An 11,305-nucleotide genomic window follows, 5' to 3' on the forward strand; every position below is an offset into this window, starting at 1 on the left:
ACTGCTATTATGTAGTGTTAGGACTGCTGATATCGGCGAAGCCGTGAAGTAGCTCAGCAGCTAAACATGTGTTTGCAAACGTGTGACTAATTCTCTGAATTTCTATTACCAGATAGGTTCAGGTATGGTTACAGGTAATTTTTAGTATGCTGAAGGGAAATTTAGGGGAGGGGATTTGCACCCCCCCCCCCCTCTCTGTTGTATGTCATCATCCCTCCCAGCATGTTTATCAGAGAAGAGCTATGCTACACTTTCAAATGGAAAGACTGCTGGCTCAGGGATGCTGGGAGGAGGTATGACATCATTGCCAGAAACTGGTGGGGGCGGGTTGGGCAATGCTGGATGAGGGGAGAAGACAGAAGGTTGCTGCAGGGTTTCCTGAGAGGAGGCGTGACCATCCATTCCAGCATGCAGGAAGCACTGGCTGGCTGGAAGCTGCTTCTATGAATGACTCGGGAGCCTGTGAGTCTGAGATGAGAGCTAGGTGCAGGGGAGGCGGGCCCGGGGGTGTGGTCAGATGCTGCTGGGCCCTGTAGCAGCTGCACTCCCTGCACCTATGGTAGCTATGCCCTTGCCTGCAGTCAGTGGTGCAGAGATGGAGGGAGCAGGTACCCTTAACCTGGAACACAGCCTGATGAAGAGGCCCTGCTGTGTACTGTGCTGGGGAGAGAGGTAGATTGCGGCTGCACAAAATATAATAAATAAAATAATTATTTTAATATTTCCTAAGAAGGGGGACTGGCTACACCCCCTTGCATTGACCATGCAGCCAAAAGGTTTTTATGTTCAGTTGCAGGACTGAATATGAGACATATATATACAAATCACTGCATATTTTTTTTCAGGCACCTCCAGAGCTAGACTGATTCTTCCTAAAATCTTTATTGTTAGAAATGAGGAAAGCCCTCACCACCTTTTCCTTTCATGTCTACTTTTACAGGGATGTAATTAAAATACTGCTGGCCAAAGGTTGCGCTTCCTGCAAGCCACTGGGTCCTAGTGCTCAGGGGCTGTGTGACTCTGAAAGTCTGTCCACAGGAGCGCCCCATACGATTGCATGGCTCACCCAGACCTAGAAACAGCCCTGACCTGTCTCATGGAGTAGGAATGGTTAGCTTAGTAGAAAGACATTTGTTATCGCCTGTGCTAACAATAATATGCTATAAATCTGTGTGTATGAAGCAAATTAAATAGAGGGGATTTTGTCATATTTTGATCAAAACATTTAAACTGGGACCCCAATATTCTGCAAATCACAAGCCTAGTCTATATACTCAGCACATCATTACATTGCAGTTACATTGCAGATAGGGGATTGGTATGGGATCACGGCATACGGGAAGCTGGCTGTCACTATACCCACAGTGGCATCCTGGCTTCCAGATTGCCGACAGTGGGGCGAGTGCATCGAGGCCCCTTGCGGGCATGGGTGCTTGCTTTGTCTGCCACAGGTTCTATTATCCCTCTATGGGTGTTGTGGACAGCCACAGAGGGAGAATTGCCTACAGGTTTGTACCCCTGTTGGGATGATGGCATCGATATTGTGACCGCTGGGATCCCAAGGGGTGGTATTTTAAATGCATACCCCAGATAGAGAGGGGAATATCTATACAGGGCTGATTTGTGAGCCACACGTGGCGTGGAGTAGCTATAATAAATTAGGGTGGCTCATTTATACTATGTGCATGTTTGTGTGTGTAGGCTGTGTGCATATATGTATGTACAGTATGTATGCTGCATGTGTGCTTCTGTATGTTGAGTGTATGTATGTATGTATGTTATGTATGTGTGTTTGTGTGTGTGTATTTATGTATGCTGTGCGTGTTTGTAAGTATGTCATATGTTTGTGTGCGTCTGCTGTATATATGTATTCTACTGTTTGTGTGTGTATCTCCAGTGTGTATATATGCGGTGTGTGTATGTCTGTATGTATGTATATATACTAACTAGGTGACTCCAGTCTGCATGTATGTGTTGCATGTTGGGTGTAATGGCAGGGGAGGAGAGGTCTGGGGGTGCGCTGCGTGGAGCATATGTATACTGTGTGTACAGAAAACCCCCCATGAAAATCCTGCGTTTGTCCCTGTACCCATATTGTACATGGTACCAGCTGCTTGGCAATAGTAATGCCATGTACTGTATGTATACATGATATTTGCTATTGGCACTAACAATAATATGCTGCAAATCTGTGTTTATGTAGCAAATAAAATAGAGGGGAACGTTGTCATATTTTGATCAAAATATTTAAGCTTGCAGCCCACGTCAAGGGACCCCAATATTCTGCAAGGCCCTAACCTAGTCTTTATGCTCAGCACACCATTACATTGCAGTTACATGTTTACTCGGGACTAGGCGTGGCTAGAAGGGCTGTTTAACGTGCAGTAATAACCGAGGATTCATCTTTACAGCTGCTTCAGGCAATGTAATGGCAGGGATAGTTGATTGCTGACTGTGGACTATGATATTGTAGTCCCAATTATGCAGGAACCAGCGAGTGAGGATACCACGCTCCAATATTTCTGTATGCTCTGTCGCAGACCAATATGCATCAGCTGCGGGAGTTTACCAGGTGGAGATGTTCTGTTGCTAGCTGTGGTGGAGCAGCTGTAAACGCTACCTGGGAGCAGATGGAGTGATCTTATGGACATCCTGCGCTGTCATTGGTGGTCTGCTGGTTTCTTCTGCTTTTCTTAGTTTTGGAAACCATTCTGAAGACTGCGATGATGCCGAAACTCAGTGTTAGTACATCCAAATAGTAACTGTAGATGATAAACTGAAAGAAAAATAATAGAGAAATTATAATATAATGAAATGAAAGTTACGGTATTAGCAGTGAACATTATTAGAGCAAGTAATATGGGGCCTATTTATTATACAGTGATTCTTTCTTGTTCACAATGTGCATCTTATTTACACAAATAAAACATCTGTGAGTGATAAAACTACATTACTAGCTGTTGCTGATCAGTTCCTTGTGTGACATTTGTATATCTGTGCATAGCTGATAATGAATCAGTGTAATACAGGCTCAGATGCAAGTGGCTGCGGCTTTTACTCAAGTCGGGTTCCGCTGTGCTTCATCTGTGACTTTATATAGTATGGGCGGGATGTACTAAGGAAAAAATGCGGTAAACCCCCAATTTTCAGGGGTTTTACCACAATTTCAAATGTACTAAGACCTGGCCGCCGGTTTTCCGCCGCCCAGGGTATCACCATCTCTCGATGGCGATACCCTATAGAAGCCTATGGGCTACTTATCGCTGGATGCCACAACCCTCTGCCTCCGCCCCCCCTCACTCCCCGCCGCAGATGCCTCCCCCCTCCATACCTTCCTCCAGGCAGCCTGGACCCGGAAGGTAAACTCCTCCCCCTAGCAACGCAGCTGGAGGTTCTTCCGAATGCAGGGGGGAAGAGGAGGCACCGGGGACAGCCTGCTGCCTTGTTCCCGGCAGCTGAGGAGAAGGACAGCCCAGGGAGGTGACGGAGACACCGCACACCCCCTTACAGGTATCTCGGGGGGCCTCCGTCACTGCACTGTGTTGTTGATCGCATATGTTAGTACATTTGCGATCAACATCGCTGCGATGTGTGGCGAGGGGCGGTGATGAATGTTAATACATCCCACCCTATGTGCTTAAATCTAATTCATGTGCGGTAAAAGCCACAGCCCAGTCTCTAGTACCCTGTGAGGGGTTTTTAATGCATCTGTGATGCAAATAAGACATACAATGTAAAAAACCTATGGTGCACTACTCCCATAATCTGAGTTGTGCCGGGCGTCTTGCACTGTATGCCGTATAGAAGCTAGGTGTGTGAGGACACATCTGTACCTCTAACATGGGATTATCTATACATATGCTGGAAATAAGACAGCATAAAAAACAAATGGTGCATTTGTGTCGTAGTAAAATAAATGAGATATTTGTACAGAACACAATAATGCCTATAAGGTTTGTACATACTTAGTGGAAGTGATGTGGCTGGAGAATCCTTACCTGGATGTAGATCTCCAGATTGAGATAAGTCATCACTAGAGACACAAGTTCCTGCGGCAGCAGAGATATGAACTTGTTCATCACAAACACCAACGCATATCTTCTCCTGGTCACACTCAGAGTGATGTTCAGTCTAGGATAGAAGTGGGACATACATCAGTTATATATAACAGCACAGGACATGGGGATACAGTGGGTACTGTAAGTCATAGGCGTGTGACCAGACATATATCACTGTGTGTTACATACACACATGAGAAAACACACACTGTATGTATATACCTGTAACAGTGTCATTGTGCAGTGAGAGGAGGAAGCAGTACAGTATGAGGATTGCCTGGCTAGGTGCAGGTGTAATGGGGATTATTTATTAGCATTGTGCAGTGAGAGGAGGAAGCAGTACAGTATGAGGATTGCCTGGCTAGGTGCAGGTGTAATGGGGATTATTTATTAGCATTGTGCAGTGAGAGGAGGAAGCAGTACAGTATGACGATTGCCTGGCTAGGTGCAGGTGTAATGGGGATTATTTATTAGCATTGTGCAGTGAGAGGAGGAAACAGTACAGTATGACGATTGCCTGGCTAGGTGCAGGTGTAATGGGGATTATTTATTAGCATTGTGCAGTGAGAGGAGGAAGCAGTACAGTATGGCGATTGCCTGGCTAGGTGCAGGTGTAATGGGGATTATTTATTAGCATTGTGCAGTGAGAGGAGGAAGCAGTACAGTATGAGGATTGCCTGGCTAGGTGCAGGTGTAATGGGGATTATTTATTAGCATTGTGCAGTGAGAGGAGGAAGCAGTACAGTATGACGATTGCCTGGCTAGGTGCAGGTGTAATGGGGATTATTTATTAGCATTGTGCAGTGAGAGGAGGAAACAGTACAGTATGACGATTGCCTGGCTAGGTGCAGGTGTAATGGGGATTATTTATTAGCATTGTGCAGTGAGAGGAGGAAGCAGTACAGTATGGCGATTGCCTGGCTAGGTGCAGGTGTAATGGGGATTATTTATTAGCATTGTGCAGTGAGAGGAGGAAGCAGTACAGTATGGCGATTGCCTGGCTAGGTGCAGGTGTAATGGGGATTATTTATTAGCATTGTGCAGTGAGAGGAGGAAGCAGTACAGTATGAGGATTGCCTGGCTAGGTGCAGGTGTAATGGGGATTATTTATTAGCGTTGTGCAAACCAATAGCTGCTGTAAATAGAATTGGCGTCTTACATTTCCTGCTTACACACGCCAAGAAGTGACGTCTTACGGAAGATGGCGCTTAGTAACTTTACCACACATTGTGAATTAGATGACAAGGAGGCCCAGTTATCAGGCAGTGAGAGAGTGGAGAAGTGGACCAGAGCCATCAGCATTCAGGTTTGTCAAGTACATTCTATGAAATGATAGCTAGAAGTTGATTGGTTGATATGGCAACTTCTCCACTCTTCACTGCTTGATACATCACCCCCCATGTCAGACTCCTGATTGGATGCTGTGATTGTTCATGCAGATCTGTACATGTGCTGGTGTTTATACATAACCCTCATGTTACTAGGGTGCTACAGCTATAACTCAGCATTGCTCTGACGGGGAAGTGGTACTGTGCATAGACAGGGGCGTAGCCATAACTTTATGGGCCCCATAGCAACATATCGGAGGGGCCCCTATCCCAATGCTTCAAGAGAGAAACCTCTCCACAGCCATTGTTAATTTAATTCCCGATAATAGTGCCCTAGTTCATTTTCTATCCCTTAGTAGTGCCTTAGTTCACATTATGTCACATTGTAGGGCTGCCAGTACACATTATGTAACACAGTACCCCTAATTCACATTATATCACATTGTAGGGCTGCCAGTACACATTATGTAACACAGTTCCCCCCATTCACATTATATCACATTGTAGGGCTGCCAGTACACATTATGTAATACAGTACCCCCAATTCACATTATATCACATTGTAGGGCTGCCAGTACACATTATGTAACACAGTTCCCCCCCCATTCACATTATAGCACATTGTAGGGCTGCCAGTACACATTATGTAACACAGTTCCCCCCATTCACACTATATCACATTGTAGGGCTGCCAGTACACATTATGTAATACAGTACCCCCAATTCACATTATATCACATTGTAGGGCTGCCAGTACACATTATGTAACACAGTTCCCCCCATTCACATTATATCACATTGTAGGGCTGCCAGTACACATTATGTAACACAGTTCCCCCCATTCACACTATATCACATTGTAGGGCTACCAGTACACATTATGTAACACAGTACCCCTAATTCACATTATATCACATTGTAGGGGTGGTCTTCAGTATGCGGGCGGTCGGGCTCCCGGCGACCAGCATACCGACACTTATTCTCCCTCGTGGGGGTCCATGACCCCCCTGGAGGGAGAATAAAATAGTGTGGCGCACGTAGCGCGCCACTGTGCCAGCAAAGGGGCTCATTTGCGCTCGCCACACTGTCGGTAAGCCGGCGGTTGGGCTCCCAGCGCCGGCATGCTGGTCGCCGGGAGCCCGACCGCCGACATATCGTAGTGAACCCCATTGTAGGGCTGCCAGTACACATTATGTAACACAGTTCCCCCCCCATTCACATTATAGCACATTGTAGGGCTGCCAGTACACATTATGTAACACAGTTCCCCCCATTCACATTATAGCACATTGTAGGGCTGCCAGTACACATTATGTAACACAGTTCCCCCCATTCACATTATAGCACATTGTTGGGCTGCCAGTACACATTATGTAATACAGTACCACCAATTCACATTATGTCACATTATAGGGCTGCCAGTACAATTATGTAACACAGTTCCCCCCATTCACATTATAGCACATTATAGGGCTGCCAGTACACATTATGTAACACAGTTCCCCCCATTCACATTATAGCACATTGTAGGGCTGCCAGTACACATTATGTAACACAGTTCCCCCCATTCACATTATGTCACATTGTAGGGCTGCCAGTACACATTATGTAACACAGTACCACCAATTCACATTATGTCACATTATAGGGCTGCCAGTACAATTATGTAATACAGTACCCCCAATTCACATTATGTGACATTGTAGGGCTGCCAGTACACATTATTTAACACAGTACCGCCAATTCACATTATATCACATTGTAGGGCTGCCAGTATACATTATGTAACACAGTACCGCCAATTCAATTATGTCACATTGTAGGGCTGCCAGTACACATTATGTAACACAGTTCCCCCCATTCACATTATATCACATTGTAGGGCTGCCAGTACACATTATGTAATACAGTACCCCCAATTCACATTATGACATACAGTGCCCAAAGTGCATAGTATGCCACACTATAGTGCCTCCATTTCATATTGTGCTATATTACAGGGCCCAGGTTCATACTATGTAACAATATAATAATCTCCAGTTAATTTTATACTTTTATTTTGAAAGGGCCCCTATGTATCAACCAATTGTGAAAAATGTATATCACATATGTAACTATGATAGAGAAATGGGCCGCTCTCAGCTCTGGGCCCCATAGCAGCTGTACTCCCTGAACCTATGGTAGCTACGCCCTTGTGCATAGGGATTTGTGGCCTAGGATGATAAATGATTAAAGAATAAAGAAGCAAGTTTCATGTTTTACATGCACAAAAGCTATATAAATAGTTACCAGCCCATCAAAATGACTGAACATAACAGTGATATTTGCTCCATTGGGCGCTATCTAGTGGCCGCCGATGCACAAAACACTTGAATTCCCCCCATAGAGGTGAGAAACAGTGTTATCCTTTCATTATATAGGACAGCTGACTGCTATAGATTTATACATGGTATTAATATGACATGCAAAGGCATCTATAAAGTAATAATAGCAGTGGTACAGAGTGTATACTTACATTACTATTGTGTTGCTAATCATGTAGGTGGTCTTACACACAATGTAGCCAGCATAGCCCACCCAGATGCTGCTTGTGATGGCCATGGCTAGTGTGGCAGCACAGTCCACTGCACACAGGGCAGACACAACCAGCTCTCCCCAGTAGCTCCAGTCTACCTTAATGCGGTCCATCACGAAGAATGCAATTAGCCCTACAGGAGACAAGAGATACAGATTAGCTATGAGGCGTCATCATGTCTCTTACTGACCTGATATTACAGGGGGAACTTAGTATTAATCTTATCTCCGGTTCTTCATACATAAGGGAAACACAATCTCTTATGTAACTACATATTTAATGTAACAGTTTATGAATAATTTTCTATGCGTATGTAAAATAGATTAATTTTCTTTATTTAATTTATGTTGGCCATAAAATAATTGAGTTTTAAACAATTTAGAGGATCTAAAGAATGTGTAACATATATATATATATATATATATATATATAACCAACAAACTCAGGTGGCACTCACAGACTTGTGGCTTGTAGTGAAAACACACTTCACTCCGTGAAGATATTTATTGTGAAGCAGGTAACGTTTCGGGGACGTATCCCCTTCCTCAGACAAAGGAAGGGGATACGTCTGAGGAAGGGGATACGTCCCCGAAATGTTACCTGTTTCACAATAAATATCTTCACGGAGTGAAGTGTGTTTTCACTACAAGCCACAAGTCTGTGAGTGCCACCTGAGTTTGTTGGTTCTACATTGGTGGGCCTGCTGGTCCACAAGGAAGGGCACCACAGCCAGTTGCTATGGAGGAGTGACGGGGCAATTTCGGGATATATATATATATATATATACATATATATGCCATAGCTGGTCTAATGAGTAACTCTGCCTAATACAGATGAGTCATTAATAGACATATACAGGATATGTTACTGCATATATTTAGCTGAGAGCTCTATGGCCAAGAAGCAGCACAGGGAATGGAATACACTCAGCTGCTTCATCTTCCACAGATCTTTTACCCATAAGGCTTATGAGTCTGACATGAGAGTGAGGAATGTGACTTATAAAGCAATAATAGATCACTGTGAGGACATCTGAGGGGTTCCTATGGCTTTGTATGCTCTCACTCCCCTATTGTCTGTCCAATGGCAGATTAATTTGCAAAGCCCAGGAGGGAGTTTAAACATATCTGTGAGAGAGATAAACTACAAATCAGTCAGCTTCTTACTCATATTAAAGGCTGTACTAGATAAATGACAGAAGCTGATTGGTTGGTATTTCATTGCTCTCCACTTTATCTCTCTGACATTGCGCTCCCTAGTCAGTGCGCGGGGTTAGAGATTAGTGTGCTGGGGACACATTACCCACAAGGTGTAATCTATTCTTACCTAGTACAGCTGCTACAGCTTCCACACCTCCATTAAGCAGGTAGACGCTGTCAGAGTGTTCCAGCAGCTTTTCCCAGAGCCTTTCGGAAGAGTCTGTCACTTGGTGGCATCCAGCTGTCACAAGTAACCACAATAAAGACCAGATCATGGTGTTGTAAGAATAGCTCTCACAGATGTCCAACCACTGCTGCTTGAGGAACTTGACCACCACCTTACAGCAGCAGTGCACGATGTTCCTGTCTTTGCGCTTGATCTGGTCATTTAAACATTCCGAACATGGATAATTTGTGCTGAGCATGGGCAAGAAAATAGAGATGATAAAAGCCACTGATGCACTTCCCAGGGTAATAATGTTCAGCCAGTAGTAGGAGAAGTGGCCATATGACACCATGAGCTGACCACCCAGAGCTCCTATGGTGTATCCCAGCAAGTTAAACCATCTGCTGCAGATAAAGGCCTTGCCATATTGATCAACAGTCACCACACTGCATACATATGAATAGATGGCAATTTCACATGTAGTGACCATGGCTGAGATAACCTGAAGCCACTTCATGGCCTGGAAGCTGGATGCAAAGCACAGCAGGCCGTAGACGATGACTTGGCACAGGCCCTGAAACACGATGACTGGTTTGTATCGGCAGAGGTCAATAAAGAGGAGAGCTGGCAGCTGAAGAAGCAGCATACTGTATATCCATATAGAGGAGAGCTCAGTCTTGACCTGGGGAGAAAGAAGACACATGATAAGCAATCTGAGAAGAGAGTCTGAGTAGCTGTTGTTCTATGTTCAATGGCAAGTTAGGTGTCAGCACCATGTATGACCAGGAGACAATGGGGGTCACTCTGACCCGTTCGTGCGCTGCAGTTTATCGCAATGGTGCGATCGGGTCAGAACTGCTCATGCGCCGGCCGCTACGATCGCCTCTGCCTGATTGACAGGCAGAGGTGGTCGCTGGGTGGGGGGGCAGAACGGCGTTTGGTCGCCTTTTCGTGGGCGCGGTCCGGGCAAAGCAGGCGTGGCTGGACTGAACGGGGGCGGGCCGCAGCGGCTGAGTGACGTCACACGCAGCCACTGTGTGCCGGGGAGCGATGAGTAGCTCCCGGCCAACACGCTAAAGCTGCACTGGTCGGGAGCTACTCTTGAAGAGCAAAGGCATCGCCGCTGTGCGATACCTTTGCACTTCTGCGGGGGGGGGGGGGGGGGGGGGCGGCACTGACACGCAGGGCGGGATAGCCCTGTGCTGGGCGCCCCCCTGATCGCAGCTGTGCTAAATTTAGCACAGCTACGATCATCTTGGAATGACCCCCAATATCCTTAGTAGCATTATATTCCTTCCCATTATAATCATAATATCATCACAGAGAGATAATGGCTGGGGCATAGACACTCTGATGATGAGGATGAGTTTTCAGCACTAACTAGTTGCTTCTGATTGGCTGATTGCAGAATATCCTCTAAAGCTGATAATGCTTTCATCTCTGATCACACCGATATTATATGATTTGTGAGTGCAGAATGAGGGTTGTGCTACTTTTGCCCATACATGAGAGACGATTATTTGTGCTGTATTATAGGTTGTTTTTATTTTTTATTTAAGTCACATTTAATAGCAAATGGCCTTTTCTCTTATGTCCTAGAGGATACTGGGGTCCACATTAGTACCATGGGGTATAGACAGGTCCACTAGGAGCCATGGGCACTTTAAGAAATCAATAGTGTGTGCTGGCTCCTCCCTCTATGCCCTTCCTACCAGACTCAGTTTAGAAAATGTGCCCAGAGGAGCCGGTCATGCTTAGGGAAGCTCCTGAAGAGTTTTCTGCATTTATTTTCTGTTTGTTGTTTCAGACAGGTCTGCTTGGCACCAGCCTGTCTGCTTAGTGGTACTTAGGGGAGGGACAGCCTAACCTCCCCGCTGGCAGGACACTAAGCTCCTGAGGGTCCTATTCGCAAGCATGGCGAGCGAACAGTCCCGCAGCAAGCCACAACCCTCTAACAGAGCCAGAAGTAAGAAGAGTGG

At 45.5% G+C, this 11,305-nt stretch overlaps 1 protein-coding gene across 1 annotated transcript; it reads right to left on the reverse strand.

Moving 5' to 3' along the window:
* Window positions 1–2,641: 2,641 nt before the first annotated feature.
* On the reverse strand, window positions 2,642–10,764 carry LOC134910866 (thiamine transporter 1-like). The gene is made up of 5 exons (XM_063919251.1): window positions 10,708–10,764; window positions 9,288–10,008; window positions 7,902–8,094; window positions 3,999–4,131; window positions 2,642–2,776 (listed from the first exon to the last, which is right to left on the reverse strand). Exons 1-5 carry the CDS (start codon window positions 10,762–10,764, stop codon window positions 2,642–2,644), a joined length of 1,239 nt encoding a protein of 412 aa, XP_063775321.1.
* Window positions 10,765–11,305: the final 541 nt, after the last annotated feature.

The sequence above is a fragment of the Pseudophryne corroboree genome, chromosome 4 (genome assembly GCF_028390025.1).
Source record: "Pseudophryne corroboree isolate aPseCor3 chromosome 4, aPseCor3.hap2, whole genome shotgun sequence".
Lineage (NCBI taxonomy): Eukaryota > Metazoa > Chordata > Amphibia > Anura > Myobatrachidae > Pseudophryne > Pseudophryne corroboree.

Coding starts and splice junctions, on each gene's coding strand:
- LOC134910866 (XM_063919251.1), bottom strand. CDS start 10,764: ATGAAAGCATTATCAGCTTTAGAGGATATTCTGCAATCAGCCAATCAG. Junction 10,009..10,707: donor CAGCCAATCAGAAGCAACTA/GTTAGTGCTGAA, acceptor CTTTCTCCCCAG/GTCAAGACTGAGCTCTCCTC. Junction 8,095..9,287: donor AGCTGTAGCAGCTGTACTAG/GTAAGAATAGAT, acceptor TGTCTCCTGTAG/GGCTAATTGCATTCTTCGTG.